The sequence below is a fragment of the Macaca mulatta genome, chromosome 17, assembly GCF_049350105.2.
Source record: "Macaca mulatta isolate MMU2019108-1 chromosome 17, T2T-MMU8v2.0, whole genome shotgun sequence".
In the NCBI taxonomy this organism is placed as follows: domain Eukaryota; kingdom Metazoa; phylum Chordata; class Mammalia; order Primates; family Cercopithecidae; genus Macaca; species Macaca mulatta.
The window spans coordinates 90,628,823-90,650,314 of record NC_133422.1 but is presented as its reverse complement, the minus strand read 5'-3'; the positions used below and the strand labels follow the sequence as shown (position 1 = coordinate 90,650,314).

General features: G+C 36.2%; 1 protein-coding gene across 2 annotated transcripts in view; it reads left to right on the top strand.

The window, feature by feature from the left end:
* Positions 1-21,492, top strand: part of UGGT2 (UDP-glucose glycoprotein glucosyltransferase 2) — a 244,134-nt gene that overhangs the window by 127,699 nt on the left and 94,943 nt on the right. For both annotated transcript variants that reach the window (XR_013407674.1, XM_015121325.3), the window contains exons 21-24: positions 10,212-10,418; positions 12,344-12,475; positions 17,911-18,035; positions 18,606-18,701. Coding sequence is in view for 1 of the 2 variants with exons in the window: in XM_015121325.3 (XP_014976811.3) it covers positions 10,212-10,418; positions 12,344-12,475; positions 17,911-18,035; positions 18,606-18,701 (560 nt within the window). In the remaining variant the exon portion in view is untranslated. The remainder of the gene's footprint in view (positions 1-10,211; positions 10,419-12,343; positions 12,476-17,910; positions 18,036-18,605; positions 18,702-21,492) is intronic.

The following is a 21,492-nucleotide window of genomic DNA, read 5'->3' as shown; positions in this document are numbered from 1 at the left end:
ATGTTGGCCTTTCCTTCTAGGTTGGGGAAGTTCTCCTGGATGATATCTTCAAGTATGTTTTTCAACTTGGTTCTGTTCTCCCTGTTTCTTTCAGGTACCCCATCAGTCATAGGTTTGCTCCTTTTACATAATCCCATAGTTCTCGGAGGTTTTGCTTGTTCCTTTTCATTCTCTTTTCTTTAATGTTGTCTACCTGCCTTATTTCAGCAAGATAATTTTCAAGTTCTGAAATTTTTTTCCTCTGCTTGGTCTGTTCAGTTATTGATACTTGTGGTTGCATTGTGAAGTTCTCATGTTGTGTTTTTCAGTTCCATCAGGTCATTTGTATTCCTCTCTAAACTGATTGTTCTGGCTTACAGCTCCTGTAGTGTTTTATCATAGTGCTTAGCTTCTTTGCATTAGGTTAGAACATGCTCCTTTAGCTTAGCAAAGTTCCTTATTACCCACCGTCTGAAGCCTACTTCCATCATTTCAGCCATCTCAGCCTCGGCCCAGTTCTGTCCCCTTAGGGGAGAGATGTTGCAGTCATTTGGAGGAGAAGAGATACTCTGGCCTTTTGAGTTTTCAGCATTTTTCCTTGGATTTTTTTCTCATCTTTGATTTCTGAGGTTGCTGACGTTTGAATGGGGTTTTTGTGGGGTCCTTTTTGTTGATGATAATTTTGTTGCTTTCTGTTTGTTTTTAACGGTCAAGCCACTCTTCTGTAGGGCTGCTGCAGTTTGCTGAGGGTCCACCCCAGACCCTACTTGCTTCTGTTTTTCCTGTACCCAGAGGTATCACCAGTGAAGGCTGCAAAACAACAAAGATGGCAGCCAGGTCATTCCGGAAGCTCTGTCCTAGAGGGGTACAGACCTTTTGCCACTCCAAACACACCTACAGCAAGTGGCTGGAGACCCTTGTTGTGAGGTCTTATGTAGATAGGAAGAATGGGATCAGGGACCTGCTTAAATAGGCAGTCTGGCTGCTTTTTGGTAGAGCAGGTGTGCTATGTTGGGGTGGATCCTTTCTCACCCGGACTGTTTGGACTCTCCAAAGCCGGCTGACTGGAACAGCTGAGTCAACCAAACTGCAGAGATGGTAGACGCTCCTCCCACTGGGAACTGTGTCTCAGGAAGAGATCAAAGCTCTGTCTTTGTAATCCTGGCTGGCGTGGCTGAAGCCTCTGCAGAGAGGTCCCCCCCAGTGAGGAGGAATGGCTGGGGTGCTGCTTAAAGAAGCAGTCTGGCCATGATCAGGCAGAGCAGCTATGCTCTGTTGGCGGGGGAGCCTTCCTTGTCTGGACTGTTTGGACTCTCCAGAGCTGGCAGGCTAGAACAGCTGAGTAGACGAATCTGTAGAGATGGTCGCCACCCTCCCCCGGAAGCCCTGTCCCAGGGAGAGATTGGAGCTCTGTCCTTATAACCCTGGCTGGAGTGGCTAAAACTTCCACAGGGATAAGTGTATTTTTTGCGTCTAAATAAGTATGTCCTTTTCATATGTAATCTATTTATTATTCGTTTATTGTCTAAGTATTTGAGTGACCGTGTTCTCCCTTCTGGGGATATATTAGTTTACAATATTAAGGTATTTTCTCTTGTGCAGGTTAAATTTTAGCAGGAGTAGTATGGATAGGGAGACAGACAATAAGTGATAGACATATATGTAAGTTGAGTTACATGTCAAGAAGGTGAGAAATGCTGTGGAAAAAGAAAAAGAACTGGGTAAGGGAAACTCAGGAGCAGAGAGTCAGATTGCAGACAGATTACAATTTTAAATAAGGTTGGCAGGATACGCCTCATTGAGAAGATGACATTTCAGCAATGACCTCAAGGAACTGAGGGAATTAACAATTCAAATACTGAGGGAAAATATATTCCCACCAGAGTGTCTAGCTGATGCAGAGGTTCTAATGCAAGAACATACTTTAAGTAAGAAGACAGCAAAGTGTATGGCTAGAACACAGCAAGGGGAAGAGATGAGATAACAGAAGAATGAGGTGCCAGATAATATCAGGCTTGTAGGTGTTACGATTCTATCATTGACCCGTAGAAGCATTTTGTAGATTAATATTTTGCATGTCATTTTACATTTTGACATCATTTAAATTAGTGTGTGATGTTCTTGACGGTTAAAAAATGTCTATATTAGAACTATCAGTCTTTTAAAATTTCTTCCTAATTTTTATATTTAAGAGTTTTGTGGGGAGTTTTTTGTTTGTTTTTGTTTTTTTGTTTTTGTTTTTTTGAAAGAGTCTCACTCAATCACCCTGGAGTGCAGTGGTGCAGTCTCGGCTCACTGCACCCTCCACCTCCTGGGTTCAAGTGATTCTCCTGCCTCTGCCTCCCATGTGCTTGGGATTACAGGTGTGCACCACCATGCCCAGCTAATTTTTGTATTTTTTTTTAGTAGAGATGGATTTTCACCATCATGGCCACGGTGGTCTCGAAATCCTCACCTCAGGTGATCCGCCTGCCTCAGCCTCCCAAAGTGCTGGGATTATAGGCAGGAGCCACTGTGCCCAGCCATTTAGAGTTTTAATTCTATTAATTATCCTTTCTATATATTTTAATTCTCTCCTTTCGTAGCTTGCTTTCTTCTGCCTTTGTAAATATAAGCAGATGCCAGTAGTTTTAAGAAACTTTATAGTAGTTGTAAGGAATATTTTAACACTTTGAATATATCGTTTCATTGCCTTCTTTTTTTTAAAATTATACTTTAAGTTCTAAGATACATGTGTACAATGTGCAGGTTTGATATATAAGTATACATGTGCCATGATGGTTTGCTGTACCCATCAACTTATCATTTACATTAGGTATGTCTCTTAATGCTATCCCTCCCCCAGACCCCCAGCCCCCAGCAGGCCCCAGTGTGTGATGTTCTCCGCCCTGTGTCCAAGTGATCTCATTGTTCAATTCCCACCTATGAGTGAGAACATGCAGTGTTTGGTTTTCGGTCCTTATGATAGTTTCCTGAGAATGATGGTTTCCAGCTTCATCCATGTCCCTGCAAAGGACATGAACTCATCCTTTTTTATGGCTGCATAGTATTCCATGGTGTATATGTGCCACATTTTCTTAATCCAGTCTATCATTGATGGATATTTGGGTTGGTTCCAAGTCTTTGATATTGTGAATAGTGCCACAATAAACATAAATGTGCATGTGTCTTTATAGTAGCATGATTTATAATCCTTTGAGTATATATGCAGTAATGGGATTGCTGGGTCAAATGGTAATTCTAGTTCTAGATGCTTGAGGAATCACCACACTGTCTTCCACAATGGTTGAACTAATTTACAGTCCCACCAGCAGTGTAAAAGCGTTCCTATTTCTCCATATCCTCTCCAGCACCTGTTGTTTCCTGACATTTTAATGCTCGCCATTCTAACTGGTGTGAGATGGTATCTCATTGTGGTTTTGATTTGTACTCCTCTAATAACCAGTGATGATGAGCATTTTTTCATGTGTCTGTTGGCTGCATAGATGTCTTCTTTTCAGAAGTGTGTGTTCATTTCCTTTGCCCACTTTTTGATGGGTTTGTTTTTTTCTTGTAAATTTGTTTAAGTTCTTTGTAGATTCTAGATATTAGCCCTTTGTCAGATGGGTAGATTGCAAAACTTTTCTCCCATTCTGTAGATTACCTGTTTACTCTGATGGTAGTTTCTTTTGCTGTGCAGAAGCTCTTTACTTTAATTAGATCCCATTTGTCTATTTTGGCTTTTCTTGCCATTGCTTTTGGTGTTTTAGTAATGAAGTCCTTGCCCATGGCTATGTCCGAAATGGTATTGCCAATGTTTTCTTCTAGGGTTTTTATGGTTTTAGGTCTAACATTTAGGTCTCTAATCCATCTTGAGTTAATTTTTGTGTAAGGTGTAAGGAAGGGATGCAATTTCAGCTTTCTGCATATGGCTAGCCAGTTTTCCCAGCACCATTTATTAAATAGGGACTCCTTTCCCCATTTCTTGTTTTTGTCAGGGTTGTCAAAAATCAGATGGTTGTAGATGTGTGGTGTTATTTCTGTGGTCTCTGTTCTGTTCCATTGGTCTGTCTCTCTGTTTTGGTACCAGTACTGTGCTGTTTTGGTTACTGTAGCCTTGTAGGATAGTTTGAAGTTAGGTAGCATGATGCCTCCAGCTTTGTTCTTTTTGCTTAGGATTGTCTTGGCGGTTGCAGACTCTGTTTGGGTTCCATATGAAGTTTAAAGTAGTTTTTTCCAATTCTGTGAAGAAAGTCATTGGTAGCTTGATGGGGATGGCATTGATCTATAAATTACTTTGGGCCGTATGGCTATTTTCGTGATACTGATTCTTCCTATCCATGAGCATGGAATATTCTTCCATTTGTTTGTGTCCTCTTTTATTTCGTTGAGCATGGCTTGTAATTTTCCTTGAAGAGGTCCTTCACATCCCTTGTAAGTTGGATTCCTAGGTATTTTATTCTCTTTGTAGCAATTGTAAATGGGAGTTCACTCATGATTTGGCTCTCAGTCTGTTAATGGTGTATAGGAATGCTTGTGATTTTTGCACGTTGATTTTGTATCCTGAGACTTTGCTGAAGTTGCTTATCTGCTTAAGGAGATTTTGGGCTGAGACAATGGGGTTTTCTGAATATACAATCATGTCATCTGCAAACAGGGACAATTTGACTTCCTCTTTTCCTAATTGAATACCCTTTCTTTCTTTCTCCTGCCTGATTGCCCTGGCCAGTACTTCCAACACTATGTTAAATAGGAGTGGTGAGAGAGGGCATCCCTGTCGTCTGCTGATTTTCAAAGGGAATGCTTCCAGTTTTTGCCTATTCAGTATGATATTGGCTGTGGGTTTGTCATAACTAGCTCTTATTATTTTGAGATACGTTCTATCAATACCTAGTTTATTGAGAGTTTTTAGCATGAAGACTATTGAGTTTTGTCGAAGACCTTTTCTGCATCTATTGAGATAATCGTGGTTTTTGTCATTGGTTTTGTTTATGTGATAGATTACGTTTATTGATTTGCATATGTTGAACCAGTCTTGCATCCTAGGGATGAAGCTGACTTGATCATGGTGGGTAAGCTTTTTGATGTGCTGCTGGATTTGGTTTGCCAGTATTTTATTGAGGATTTTCTCATTGATGTTCATCAGGGATATTAGTCTAAAATTCTCTTTTTTTGTTGTGACTCTGCCAGGCTTTGGTGTCAGGATGATGTTGGCCTCATAAATTGAGTTAGGGAAGATTCCCTCTTTTTCTGTTGATTGGAATAGTTTCAGACGGCCTGGTACCAGCTCCTCTTTGTACCTGTGGTAGAATTTGACTCTGAATCTGTCTGGACCTGGACTTTTTTTAGTTGGTAGGCTATTAATTATTGCCTCAATTTCAGAGCCTGTTATTGGTCTATTCAGAGATTCAGCTTCTTCCTGGTTTAGTGTTGGGAGGGTGTATGTGTCCAGGAATTTATACATTTCTTCTAGATTTTCTAGTTTATTTGCGTAGAGGCATTTATAGTATTCTCTGATGGTAGTTTGTATTTCTGTGGAATCAGGGGTGATATCCCCTTTATCATTTTTTATTGTGTCTATTTTATTCTTCTCTCTTTTCTTCTTTATTAGTCTTGCTAGCGGTCTATTTTGTTGATCTTTTCAAAAAACGAACTCCTGGATTCATTGATTTTTTTGAAGGGTTTTTCGTGTCTCTGTCTCTTTCAGTTCTACTCTGATCTTAAATATTTCTTGCCTTCTGCTAGCTTTTGAATGTGTTTGCTCTTGCTTTTCTAGTTCTTTTAGTTGTGATATTAGGGTGTTGATTTTAGATCTTTCTTGCTTTCTCTTGTGGGCATTTAGTGCTATAAATTTCCCTCTACACATTGTTTTAAATGTGTCCCAGAGATTCTGGTACATTGTGTCTTTGTTCTCATTGGTTTCAAAAATCATCTTTATTTATGCCTTCGTTCGTTATTTATCCAGTAGTCATTCAGGAGCAGGTTTTCCAGTTTCCATGTAGTTGAGCGGTTTTGAGTAAGTTTCTTAATCCTGAGTTCTAATTTGATTGCCTTGTGGTCTGAGAGACGGTTTGTTGTGATTTCTGTTCTTGTACATTTGCTGAGGAGTGCTTTACTCCAATTATGTGGTCAATTTTAGAATAAGTGCAGTGTAGTGCTGAGAAGAATGTATATTCTGTTGATTTGGGGTGGAGACTTCTTTAGATGTCTAATAGGTCTGCTTGGTGCAGAGCTGAGTTCAGGTCCTGGATATCCTTGTTAACCTTTTGTCTCATTGATCTTTCTAATATTGACAGTGGGGTGTTAAAGTCTCCCATTATTATTGTGTGAGAGTCTAAGTGTCTTTGTAGGTCTCCAAGTACTTGCTTTATGAATCTGGGTGCTCCTGTATTGGGTGCATATATATTTTTTGATGTCTCTTTTGATGTTTGTTGATTTAAAGTCTGTTTTATCAGAGACTAGGATTGCAACCCCTGCTCTTTTTTCTTTCCATTTGCTTGGTAGATCTTCCTCCATCCCTTTATTTTGAACCTATGTGTGTCTCTGCATGTGAAATGGGTCTCCTGAATACAGCACGCTGATGGGTCTTGACTATCCAATTTCCAGTCTGTGTCTTTTAATTGGGGCATTTAGCCCATTTAAATTTAACATTAATATTGTTATGTGTGAGTTTGATCCTGTAGTTACGATGTTCGCTGGTTATTTTGCCCGTTAATTGATGCAGTTTCTTCATAGCACCAATGGTCTTTACAATTTGGCCTGTTCTTGCAGTGGCTGATACTGGTTGTTCCTTTCCATGTTTAGTGCTTCCTTCAGGAACTCTTGTAAGGCAGGCCTGATGGTGACAGAATCTCTCAGCATTTGCTTGTCTGTAAAGTATTTTGTTTCTCCTTCACTTATGAAGCTTAGTTAGGCTGGCTATGAAATTCTGGGTTGAAATTTCTTTTCTTTAAGAATGTTGAATATTGGCCCCCACTCTCTTCTGGCTCGTAGGGTTTCTGCCGAGAGGTCCGCAGTTAGTCTGATGGGCTTCCCTTTGTGGGTAACTCGACCTTTCTCTCTGATTGCCATTGACACTTTTTCCTTCATTTCAACCTTGGTGAATCTCATGATTATGTGTCTGGGGGTTGTTCTTCTCGAGGAGTATTTTTGTGGTGCTCTCTGTATTTCCTGAATTTGAACATTGGCCTGCCTTGCTAGGTTGGGGAAGTTCTCCTGGATAATATCCTGAAGAGTGTTTTCCAACTTGGTTCCATTCTCCCTATGACTTTCAGATTTGTTCTTTTTTTAATTTATGCCTTCGTTCGTTATTTATCCAGTAGTCATTCAGGAGCAGGTTTTCCAGTTTCCATGTAGTTGAGTGGTTTTGAGTAAGTTTCTTAATCCTGAGTTTAATTTGATTGCCTTGTGGTCTGAGAGATGGTTTGTTGTGATTTCTGTTCTTGTACATTTGTTCAAACGTAGATTTGTTCTTTTCACATAGTTCCATATTTCTTGGAGGCTTTGTTCATTTCTTTTTACTCTCTTTTCTCTTACCTTGTCTTCTCACTTTGTTTCATTCATTTGATCTTCAATCACTGATACCCTTTCTTCCTGTGATCCAGTTGGCTACTGAAGCTTGTGCATGTGTCACGAAGTTCTCATGCCATGGTTTTCAGCTCCATCAGGTCATTTAAGGTCTTCTCTACACTGTTTATTCTAGTTAGCCATTCATCTAATCTTTTTTCAAGGTTTTTATCTTCCTTGAGATGGGTTCGAATATCCTGCTTTAGCTCAGAGAAGTTTGTTATTACTGACCTTCTGAAGCCTACTTCTGTCAACTCACCAAAGTCATTCTCTATCCAGCTTTGTTCCGTTATTGGCGAGGAGCTGCGATCCTTTGGAGGAGAAGAGGCCCCCTGATTTTTAGAATTTTCAGCTTTTCTGCTGTAGTTTCTCCCCATCTTTGTGGTTTTATCTACCTTTGGTCTTTGATGTTGGTGACCTACAGGTATGGTTTTGGTGTAGATGACCTTTTTGTTGATGTTGATGCTATTTCTTTCTCTTTGTTAGTTTTCCTTCTAACAGTCAGGTCCCTCAGCTGCAGGTCTGTTGGAGTTTGCTGGAGTTCCACTCCAGACCCTGTTTGCATGGGTATTACCAGCCGAGGCTGCAGAACATCAAATATTGCTGCCTGATCCTTCCTCTGGAAGCTGAGTGCCGGAGGGGCAGCCGCCTATATGAGGTGTCTGTTGGCTCCTACTGGGAGGTGTCTCCCAGTTAGGCTACAAGGGAGTCAGGGACCCACTTGAGGCAGCAGTCTGTCCATTCTCAGGGCTCAAACACCGTGCTGGGAGAACCACTGCTCTCTTCAGAGCTGTCAGACAGTGACGTTTAAGTCTGCAGGAGTTGTCTGCTGCCTTTTGTTCTGCTAAGCCCTGCCCACAGAGGTGGAGTCTAGAGGCAGTAGGCCTTTCTGAGCTGCGGTGGGCTGCGCCTAGAAAATACATATCCACATATAAATTATTAGAATTAATTATATAGTTTAAGGTTGTTTAGTACCAGGTCAATGTCCAATAATTAATTATATTTCTAAGAGTTGCAACAAACAAGAAATGCAGTTTAAGTAAAGATACCATTTACAATAGTATGAAAAATATCAAACACTGGAAATTTTTGTGGAAATTGTCAAGCAGATTCAAAAACTCATCCAGAAATTCAAAGCACCAAGAGGAGCTAAAATAATCTTAAAGCAGAAAAAGTGATAATTGCTTTACTCGATATCAAGATCTTTGATTAAACTACATAATTGAACACAGTTTGGTATTAGCACCAGGATAGAAAAATAGAGCAATGGAAGAAGATTAGAGAACCCAGAAATAGAGCCATGCATATATTAACACTTGATTTATAACAAAGTTGGCTTTATGGAACAAGTAAGGGTAATCTTTGACACTTTCCTCTTTTCACGTCATGCACAAAAATTGATTCCAGTTGGATTATAGAGCTAAACATAAAAGGCCAAACAATAAATCTTCTTAAAGTTAATATAGATTATCTTTTTGACTTTAGAGAAAGATTTCTAAAATGAGACCCAAAACCCAGTAGCCATCAGGTATGATACCAATAAATGGAACTACTTTAAAATTAAGGACTGCTTCCCATCATAACACATCAGTACACTACAAAACAAGCTATAGAATGGGAGAAACATATCTTTACACATATAACCAAAAAAAGCACTTGAGTCTTAGAAAATCAAACTCTTCCAAGTTAGGGGCCAAAAAAGATAATCCAAAAAATACTGGAAGCAGATTGAACAGGCAAGTCAGAAAAGAAGCCAAAGAACATATCAAAGGGTGTTCAGTATCATTAATGATAAGAGAAAAGCAAATTAAAAACCTGATGAGATATCTTTACATATGTACGATAATGAGTTAAATTAAAATCTGACAATACAAAGTGTTTCTTAGGCTGTAAGGTGATGGAACTGTTGCTGGTGGGAGTGAAAACTAGTACAATTATTTTGAAAAACTATTTAGCATCTTCTGAAATGGAATATATGTGTATCCTGTTTTTGGAGCTCTAAACTGGAAAAACTCAGATGTCCAGCAACAGTAGAATGGATAAAAGAATGTATATTCATATGATGGAATTCTGTACAGTACTGAAAATCGACTACAGCTACAGAAAACAGTATTGATAAATCTCACATTATTGAGTGGAGAAAGAACACAAAATAATACTGCATGATCCCGTTTATATGAAATTTAAAATTGATTAAATGTTTAGCAATGCAAGCTTAGGGAATAAACTATAAAGAAGAGCAAAGTTGTTATTACCATAAATGACAAGAGAGTGGTTGTTTTTAGAAAAGTGGGAAGATGTGGTAATTGACAGAGATCTGAGGGATATTTTTGGGGATTGCTGGCAGTGCCAGTGACCAGAATAGTAGTTGTATGGGTTAATTCACTAAGCTCTACATTTTGTTTTGTGTATTTTTTATTTGTGTTATTTCACGTACAAAAAGCTTTAAATATAATGTTACATTACAAAGGAATCATTATGCAAAGATTTGAAGGAATTAGAGTTAGTAAAATGATTGTTAGGCTCTTTCAGTGGTATATCACATTTAGTACAGCCAACATGGGAGGGCTTTGATAGTGAAAGATGGTGCATGATATAGCGAACAAACTCGATGGGAAAGAAAATATATTCACCTGTAAAAAGATATGTAAGATACTGGTCCTTTTCATCTCTAAATGTGTTTGCAGAAAACAAGTGTTCATAGTCGATTGGGGATTATTTATAATCCTACATCAAAAATAAATGAAGAGAACACAGCTATTTCTAGAGGAATTTTGGCAGCTTTTCTTACACAGAAGACCAGGTTTTTGAGAAGCTTTCTTGGGCAACTGGCAAAGGAAGAAACTGCTACAGCTATTTACTCTGGAGATAAAATTAAAACATTCCTTATTGAGGTCAGTAGCTATCTGAATATTAAATATGTACATATTGCATATTTTAAAAGTATAAGTGAATGTATTTGGAGATACTGTTACTGAAAAAGATTAACAGGTTTAAACAAATGGAGATATATAAACATTCCTTTTCAAATGGGAAAAGATAAACATTAAATGATATGACTTTGCACAGAGGCATTTAATAAATCAAATTTCATATGTTTTATTAACTACTTCATGATTCTTAAAGTTGATGGCATTTTTGTTAGGATATGTACTTAAGCAAATAATTGGGGGTTAAAGCGTTATGTAAATCGCAGGTATTTCACTGAAGGGGTCCATTATGGGGGGGAATTTCAATGGTGATCCTCTTGAAGAAAGAATCATTATTCATTCGAAAAATACATATTGATTGTTTATCAGACAATGGAGATAAACTTGTGAACAAGCAGATGGAGTCCCTGTCCCTGTTCTTTGTGGAGCTTACATTGTAGGAGGAAAGACAGACAAAATATTTATAAGTTGTTTTGATTGATTTGCTTTCAAAAGTCAGATCATTAGCTAAGGATTAGAGTGGCAGGATGTATTTTTAAAGGGTCGAGGACAAAAAGCGGAAACGTCGAATATTTTACTACTATTCTGAGAGTGAGAAAGTAAATTTAATACACTAGTGAAGGAAGATTTCTGGTCATTGCTGAGGGCCCACTTGAGATTAATGATCATAAATTTAAAGCGGGATCAGCGTTGGTCGTATGTTTTTCTCCAGCTGTATTTTACTGTTTTCATCCAGTTGCAGACTTAGCAGTTTTGTTTAACCAAGGTTGGGGTTTGGCCCAGTTTATATGACTGAGGGGGAGCATTTGAGGGAGCTAAACATGGAGAAAGTTTTGGTTTTAGTAAAGTACCCTGAAATAGAACTTGGTTAAAAGGAAATTATGCCATGGGAAGGATGATGGACAGTAAATAAATGGTAGAGTCTATGGACTGAAAGGTTGAGTAATTAGGGATGGGGATGGTCATGAGGTTGTGGTCAGAAAGGGGATGATTGGAATGGGGATTTTGGAGGTAAAGAGGATCAGGGCCTACACGGTCCAACACCACAGCCACTGGCTACATATGGCTATTTTATACTTAAATTAAAATTAAATAAGATTTTAAATTCAGTTCCTCAGTCATAGTAGCCACATTTTGAATGCCACATAACCACGTGAGGCCTTGGCTGCCATATTGGACAATGCAAGAACATTTTCATCATCATGAGAGCATCTGGGAACTTGTTAGAAATTCAGAATTTAAGGCCCTGATTCTACTGAAGTAGATTCTGCATTTTAACAAGATACCAGGTGATTGATATGCACATTAAAGTTTGGGAAGTACTGAGAGAGAGAAATGCACCTTAATATGAAGGTGCAATGAGCATATATGTGGCTTATTTTCTGTGAATGTCCATATTTTTTTTACTTTGACCAAGGGTTATTTTTATTATTTCCATATTTAAATATATTATTACCAAACTGATCTTCTGGGATTAGTATGATGGGGAGAAAGGAGTATTTCCATTTTAACACTTTTTAAATTAAGAATACCAAATAAGAGGTACTGAGTTCAGAATTTAATAAATATTTAATTTCATTTTCTTCATATCAAATTTTATTTAAATTGATGTTCCCTAGTAATTTACTGATCTGGTAATTTCTCTGAAATTCTTGAAGAATGAATAGCAAACTGTATAAACTTGTAACAAGATTTAAGCATGTTATAAATGACTTGTCAAAACACAATTCTTTTTTTAAAAATGTTCTTTCAGAAGAAAATTATACTAAATAATTTTTAAAAGTATTATATAAAATTTTATACTAATATTAAAGTAGCTTTTTAAGCAAAATGATTTAATATATTTACTGTTCTCGTATTAGTTTCATCAATCTTAACTTCTACTTTAGGGGATGAATAAGAATGCTTTTGAGAAAAAATATAACACTGTTGGAGTGAATATTTTTCGAACTCACCAGTTGTTCTGTCAAGATGTACTTAAATTGCGTCCTGGAGAAATGGGTATTGTCAGCAATGGGAGAGTAAGTAGAAAAAGCTATTGCTCTCTTTTCTCAGTGACACTGCAATGCACTGGTCTGACTTTTTGTGTCACAATTCACCTGATGTGACACACACACAGGACGGTGTTCATGAGCTGAAGACACCAGACACAACTCAGCATAAATAAAATGGGGTCATGACACACTTCCCATTCCTTCATTCTTTCCCCCATTCAATGATAACAATGATGTGGGTAAGGAAGAATGTTCTTTATGTGTCTTGCTTTTATTTTGTTCTAATGTAAGTATTAGAAGAAACAACGTAATGCACAGCATCCAAACATTGTCATTGAGAACCACTGTTGTAGTAGGTATACTAAGTAGGTTATTACGTCTTTTTTCTTGTTCCTACAGTTGTTTATGTTAAATGGCATTAGATACTATTATAAGTTTTGAAGTATCAAGTAGTATAAATTGCCATGTAGTTTTTATTAATAAAATATTTACAAAGCTCTGAGAAGGAAATCTCTTACTCTCCAACCACCCTAATAAAACTTAATAGCTTATTGTTTTTCCTTCCATTTTTGGTTTCTTAGAATACATCCTTATAATCCTACTATATATAATTTTATATCATGGTTTTCCTGTTAATATAAATGTTTTTCTGATTATAATCTTTGTAGACACATACAAAATAAGTGAATGATATCTATATACTAATATTTTTAATATGATAGTCTGATTTTATTTCATACAAATTGTTTAAGTAAAAAACTGAATCTGGTGCTTAGGTTTATTAAGAAGTCGATGAATGCAGTGTGTTTGACATATCTGTGGCTTGAATTTTCAAATTATATATCCCTAAATCATCTTCAAAGTTCTAATGCACTCTTAATGTGTTGTTTTTCACTTATTTATGAACTCTGCTCACCAGCATGTTAGATTCAGGTTCATCTGTGTACAGTGCTATTTTACACATAAATGACAACAGCTGCCATTTATTGTAAAAAGTGTTGGTGAATTTTGGTAGTGAGATATGTAGAACTCTATAAATAGCATTGCTTTTTCACTTTAAAAGTTACTTTGGGAGGAAATACAGCTTTTAAAAACAGTTCTAAAGCTTTTGGCTATCTTTGACCATGTCAAGCATTTTAAGGGATAAAGAGGGAAACAATGGCACCCATTTTATCTAGTGCCTTGCCTTTTAGTTATATACTAGGGAAAAGCTACCCTATGTCTTCTTTGTCATTTTGATATAGTTAGTATAGTGTTATTGACATTAATGATAAATACTAGATACAATTATGTTCAACTTATTGCTCATAAACATAAAACTATGTTTTGTCCTCACTTTCCTTAAAATTGACAAAAATATTAAGATAGTAATCTTACACCTACTGTGAACCAAACATTTTTCTAGATGCTGAAGGCACAGCAGTAAACAACTAGGTTTTCATGGGGCTAATATTTTGATGGATAGAGAGAGACAACAAACAGCACTGTTACTGATAAGGCATCTATCTTAAGTATGTTTATGCTGCTATAAAAATATGCCACAGACTGGCTAATTTATAAAGAACAGAAATTTATTTCTTATACTTCTGGATGCTTGGAAATGTAAGGCCAACATGCTGCCATTGATGTCTGGTGAGGGCTGCTATCTGCTCCCAGGATGGCCCCTTGTTGCTCTGTTTTTACATGGTGGAAGGTAGAAGGGCAACAGAGTGCTCCCTTCAGTCTTGAACTCTTTTGTTATAAGGATACAAATTCCATTCATGAGAGCAGAGCTCTCCTGGCTTAATCATCTCCCAAAGGCCACACCTCTCAGTGCTATCACATTGGCCACTAAGTTTCAACACATGGGTTTTGAGGGACACATTTTGTCTTAGTTTGTTTTGTGCTGCCGTAACAAAATACCCAAGACTATATAATCTCAGAAATGTATTAAAGAACAGAAATGTATTCTCTCATGCTTCTGGAGTCTGTGAAGTGCAAGATCAAGGCACTGGCATCTGATGGTAGCTTTCTTGCTGCATCCTCACATGGCAGAAGGCAGTGGGGTAAAAAGGGGATGAATGCTATGTTCCTACATGGCAAGAGAGAGCAAACCCACTCCTGAAAGCCTTTTTGTAGTGGCATTAGTCAATTTTGAGGGCACAGCCCTCATGACCTAAACACCTCCCATTAGGTCCCCAGCACTGTTGCATTGGGGATTCGGTTTCAACATAAATTTTGAAGAGGACAAAAACATTCAAACCATAGCACATTCATAGCAGTGTCATTTGGGCAAAGAACCAAAGGTGAAGGAGGAAGCCATGTCAAATATGTGGAAGAGGATTGTTCTAGACAGAGTACAATGAATGCAAAGGACGTGAGGTGAGATCATGTCTGTGAATCCTGTGAATCATGTCTGTTCTTCTAAGAATAGCAGGTAGGAAGAGAGCAGTCAGGAGAGAAGCTCAGAGAAGTAGCTGGGGGCCAGATCATACTGGGTTTTATAGGAAGTTTAAGGACTCCCACTTTACTCTGTGAATGAGTTGGGAAGCGCATAGTTAAGATTGGCATCATCTAGCTAATGTTTTCTTTGGATCACTAGAGGCTGTTAGTTGGGAATATACTATAGGGGGTCAGGAAGCCAGTTGGGAGATAATGCAATAGTCCAGATGAGAGATGATGGTGGCTTGGACCAGAATGATTCTAATGGTGTTGGTAAGAAGTGGATATGGGGTGTATTTTATATGAAGAATGGACAGGAATTTTCCAGGGACTTTGGTGTGAGATGTGAGAGAACTAAGTTACTGGCAGAATGGAGTTACTGTGGATCAAGATGAGGAAGGCTGCAGGGTGAGTGGGGTTGTCAGGAGCAGTATAAGAGGAAGGAAAGAGAATTCAGTTTGGACTTCCAAAAAGACTTGCTGAGAAGGTGATTGAATATGAGTGTAGTGCAGAGGAAGGATTGGGGCTAGAGATAGATATTAAGTCAAATTACGTTGACTTTTTGTGTTGACTAATGGAAACATGTAATTTTGATTATCTTTTTATTTGTATAACTGTGGTTTTAATAGAAAAGTATATTGGAAAATAAGTATTGTGTTTTATGAGCGATAATGTAATACTTAGCTTATCACTCTGAAAGTAATGCTATAAAGCCTAATAATCACAGCAATGTGGCAGATGTTATAAAAATTTGGAATCAGATAGTTTAATGCATGAAATGAGTATGATATTTTAGTGTAAATCTTCATTCTGAACCTGTTCAAATGTTTCCATTAGAATTGGAACATATATAAAGTTAGCATTATTTATAAATGATCAACAACTAGGGTACAATGATGATCACATAGTTTCTTAAAAACACTGAATAATTTAAAATTAACATATTTAATATTAATGCCACAAGTAATGCCATTGTTATAATAATATTTATTTTACATATTCACAATTTGCTGAAAGACATAAGGTAGCAGGGAGCAGGAAAAAAAACAAGGTCTTTTTTTTGTTTTATAGTCAGACAGATCTGGATTCAAATTCCAGTTGCACCATTTATTACATTACACTATGAGATCTGATTTCTTCATTTGGACAATGAGAATGGTAATAATCTGTCTTATAGGATTGTTGGAGTGATTAACAATGATATGCTCCAATATTTAAAGCACATAGAAGGAACCCAAACACAGAGTAAATTATCAGTAAATATTAACTGCCGTTTTCTCTCAAAATATTTGACGGGCTTCATGAAAAATGGTGGATATTTATAGACTTAATTTGTGTTACACTAGCTAAAAGTTAGCGTAAAATCAAAACTAGTTGATCAAACTTCTATGAGTAGAGAGAGATTTTTAGCTCAGTATGTGGATGAAAATCTGACAGAGTTTTCTGTAATTTTAATGACCTGTCAAATGAACTAATGCATTTCTGTTATGGCAATTACTCTATATAACTGAAAAATCACATTTCTAAAATGTTATGAAGAAAATTTAAGCAACGTAATTTTCAAGTTTATTGTTCTTTTTCCCAACTTGGACATTACATAATTTTATACTATTTAAGTTACTTTATTCCACAAATGTTCAATTTTAAATAGAACTAAGACACAGAAACATTAGGTTTCTCCTATTTGATGCTGTGCTTAAAGTAAGCAAAATACAGCCAGTTTTCTGGTAAATTTAATCAATAAAGATAGCCAATCTAGTTAACCCCTTAAGACAATACTTTAAGATTTTATTTCCTTATTCTATGTTACTGACAAAACTGCCCCTGTCGCTAAAGGTGGTATAGATAAAATTCAACTCTTTTCCAAGACTGCTGTTTCATATTAGGAAATGTAACATTGAATGTGCTTTCAAATTTACTTTTAAAATTATATCACGTCTTAAGACAATGAAATCTTTATATGAGTACTTTTAGTATTATAGTGCCCATTTTTGTGTTTTTAAGAGCCCATGTTTTATATTTAAGGTGAAACATGATATTTATTTAGTTGGGATGCCAAGATCCCAGTTAGTCACCTTTGATACGAGAAAATGGGATAGAAAGATTCAAGAACTATGCTTCAGTAATTTTTAGAAAACATGAACTGCAGAAGCAGGTGAAGGGGAAGTGAGAAAATCTGGTTACAGCCACTACATTCTGGTCTTTTTACCAAGAAAAACAATATTCTGGTTGACATGTTTTCTGATTATCATTAAATATAATTGTTTCGTACATATGATTATGTCATTCTACAGGAGGGCTTTGTGTATGTGGTGTTAGAATGATTGTATGTACTAACTTCCTCAGAAAGTACTCATGGTAGTAGAGTCAGTAGTGGTTGTGATGGGAGAGCCATCCTGAGAAATTAGGTATGTGGCAATTTGGCAACTTCTAACTTTGTAGTTACTGGTTTAAAGTTAATGTAACTGACCTTGCTAGGCTCCTAACCATTTATACAGTATCAGTTAAAAGAAGGCTGGTCGGTATTATTACAATATGTATGTGATTTTTATGTGATTTGTCTCTTGGGTTTTGCTGTTTTATGGTTTTCTTATAAAGTAATTCATGTCTATATAGTGTAGACTACAATTTATAGATGAATGTGAAAGAAAATTGAAGTTAAAAGATTTTTTAAAATATAGACCATTGCTTTCAAAATTGAATTTAGATTGAAATGGTATTTGGAAGCATCATGATTTATGTTTCAAATCATGATTTATGATTTATGTTTCAAAGTAAAACTTTCTAATGGAAATAATTTGCTAGTTTTTTATATTGTCACTTTGATTTTGGTGTTTATACAGATGTTATTTGTAATATCCAAGTGAGAAAGTATTTGTATCTTGTTTTCTAGTGTATGGCAGGATTAGTAAATGGCAGGATTACCATATCTTTAATCTCTAATTCATTTTTGCTTAACAAAGAAGTATCTATTTGATGAGGAAATGTTTTCCTAAACTGGTATCTTCTAGAAGATATACTATAATGGTTTTTATTTTAAGTTTTTAGGACCTTTAGATGAAGATTTGTATGCAGAAGATTTTTACTTGTTGGAAAAGATAACATTTAGTAATTTAGTAGAGAAAATTAAAGACATTGTTGAAAATATGGGAATCAACTCAAATAAGTGAGTATATAAGTTCTAAGAGTATATAAGTTCTAAGTGAGTATATAAGTATATAAGTATATAAACTTGGGTTTGGTATTTTGAGTCTAATGTTTTTGTTTTAAGATTAGAAAATGTTTCAAATATATGGACAAGTAAAGGTATAATAAAAGGCATATATAAAGAATATAAGGAAATTATAAAAGACATCCATTTACTCACCATCACAAAACTGTAGATGTTAATGTTTTCTTTGCCTTGACTGTCTTTCTCCTTGTTTCTTACCCATCCACCCCAATCTCCTCCCTCCCCAAGAGGTGACCATTTTCCTAAAGGTTGTATGCATGGTTCCCATATTTGTGTTTATACTTTTGCTTCATATGTAAGTATCCATTATTGGTGTTTATTGTGTTGAAGGCTGTGACTGTTTTAGAGAAATGCTATTATACATAGGTCTCCCTTTGCAGTCTACTTCGGTAGATTTAACCATGTTCAGATATATAAAGCCTTTCTTGAAGCATTAATTGTAACATGAAATATGGAACTTTCTCTTTCCAAAAAACTCATACACTATTTGTCTTGTTTATCTAGCATGAGTGACTTTATTATGAAAGTTGATGCCCTTATGTCCTCTTTGCCTAAGCGTGCATCTCGATATGATGTCACATTTCTTAGGGAGAATCACAGGTAAGAATGTAATCGTATCTGTTTGTGGTTTTTCTGTTAATGCATGCAATTATTTCCATTTGTTTTCATATCATGGTAAAATTTAAGGTAGAACTAAAAGTAATTTATTAGGGAATAAATGTACTTGACAGCATTAGGAAGATAAATTCTAGTTAGTTATATATTCTAGTAAATAAAGGGTAATATATATGGAGAGAGAGGATACGAAATTTCAAGTAAGTTAAGCATAGTATAATTTGTCATATTTTTAATATTTTTCATGCTTAAGATCATTTGTAATTTTTGCAGTATCTCAAGATAGTCATAAATAATATTATCTTTATATTTTCAATGTGTAAAGTGACGGAAGAGTCCTGATTAATCAAATGTAGGGTGGCCTCTGTCACAAAGCTAAACACAAAAGCATGAGCAAGAGTTCAGATGAGTGAAGGGAGGGTCCAGGCAAAGCTGAACAGTGTAGGCCCAGCTGCTGCCTCAGGCCAGCAAAGTGAATCAGCAGATCAGCAGCAAGTGTGTGAGCTGCAAAATTGCTGCTGCTGCCTCTCTGTCCTCTAGATCTCCTGAGAATCTCTGTTGTTGCCCACTCAAGCCAGAAACATTCTGGAAAATATGATTTAGCCTGGTCAAGTTGACACATTATAAAGCTGCTGCATGTACCAAGGGTCCAAGGATTTACTCTGTCAGGCTCCTGTGGTAGGATGGAAATAAAAGGCTGTTTAATCACTGTCATATGTGATTTCTATGCCCATATTCTCTATGAGAGTGCCTCGTTAATTGTAAAAGTAACTAAACTGCTTTTTAAAAAAATACTACTACTGAAGATTCCCTGAGCTTATGCAAGTGTCTTACAGTTATCACCTTTAGTAATTTTGTCTAGAAATACCATTTTTTATTTTGTCAAAGAGCATTCTTTCCTATCAAGGGAAATAATAATATTTTATAAATACGGTTAAATTTATATGTAAATTTCTATATTAAAGTCACACTCTGTTATCGAATTTTAGAAAATGTCAGTGAACCTTTGGAAATTGATAATTAGGATAATACAGTAGGCCACAGTGATGGGCAAATACTTCAGGTCACTTTACATTTGAATTTATGAATTATCAGTATTATTTCCATAGTTATGTCTGTATATTATTTCATGAGCATATGCGCATATACTTCTATAATCACATAAAAATATTTATTCACAGCTTTTTAGAGAGAGAGATGTGTGTGTATCAATATATATGTTTAAACACAGCATTGTATCTTTGCCATTCTGCTTCTATGTATATAGGGAGTTATTTTATAATTAAATATGTTAAAACACTTGTTATAAATCTGTTATTTCTGTATTGATATGTTTGATCTTAATTCCAACTTTTAAAATTTAAGTTGGCTTATAAGAAAATTTAAATTTGAGAAGGTAACTTAAATTAGAAGGTTTGCAAAAGGAGAAAGAAAAAAGTAGGAGTAAATTGAAATATGGAATAAAGTGAAAAATGAGAAAAAACAATTATATTTTTTCCCCAGCCCTGAAAGATCTCTATATTAGCCTATTCCCTTCCATTTAGACTGTGTGGATTTGCCATTCTCCTAACATCTTAGACAAAGGCAAAAACAGCGATCCTAACTACTCCCCCCGTCATCCCAGGAACTTACATCATTAAATGTAAGTTGTGTGAGAAACTATGAGGTCTTGAAGGAAGCCTTGCAGCTGTGGCAGTAGTGACCCTCCTGCCGTGAGCATACCATGAATTTGGCTCTAAGTTATCCAGTTTATACAGTTCCTCAGTTCACAAGAGGAAAACAAACTAGATATTCAGGTGAAATGTAAGTATTCTTAGAAGAGAGAGGACAAAGGAATTTCTCCGAGGAGCCTTTATAAAGAGGATGCTATATGATGCACAGTGTTTTCAATATTCTTAAAATAGATTACTTGACCTATTTTATGGATAGGTTAACAGTATCATAACAAAATTCAACTCAGAGTTTTCTATTGCAACAGCCTGTTTGAAATGTGTTCAGTATATCTGTAAGAGTTGATAAACTGTATATACCTAAGCAGTTCTTCACCCTTTTTTTTTTCTGACCTGGGCTTTAATAATTAAATGACTGTCAGTGTGCTTGACAGTGCTCTTCCTGGCTAATGACATGGAGTGTATCAATAGTTTTTTGGCAATTGAGTACAAATCTGTTACCTTAAATAGGTGGTCGTTAGGATGTTGTTGTTAATACTGCATGAGAAAAAGGATGTTCTGTTCCATTCTTGGGTTAGTCAGTGTAATACCTACTAGTGGGCTCGGGACTGTCCAGTACATATATAATCAGATGGTGGGGACTATGGAATTCTGCTTCATACAACTTCATAGAATTAGCAGTAGTCTGGGAGAAAAAAAGCAGCAAACACATGCATACTGAAGCCATGATAACATCTCATAAGGCATACCTAAAATGACCAGTTTTGAGTGGTGTTACAAAGTAGGATAGTAATTTGTAAAATTTTCACCAAGGTAACTACAGGAAGCAACAACTGTCGAGAGTCAGTTTAATAGCAGAACATCTGATCTGTGGCTCTTACATCTAGCAATAATTATCCATTAAGGTCTGTTGTCTGACTATGCCCCTCTTATTTTAACATAACTAAATTATGTCAACTGCATAGAAAAATGTTTTGCAGTTTTCTATTCAGATGACCCATATTTGAAGTAACTATATTAGCTTTTTAAAAATTGCTGAGCAATTAATCCCCTCACTGCAGAAAGCCTTTTCCTACCAAAGAAACTAATATTCCTGTAACTACATG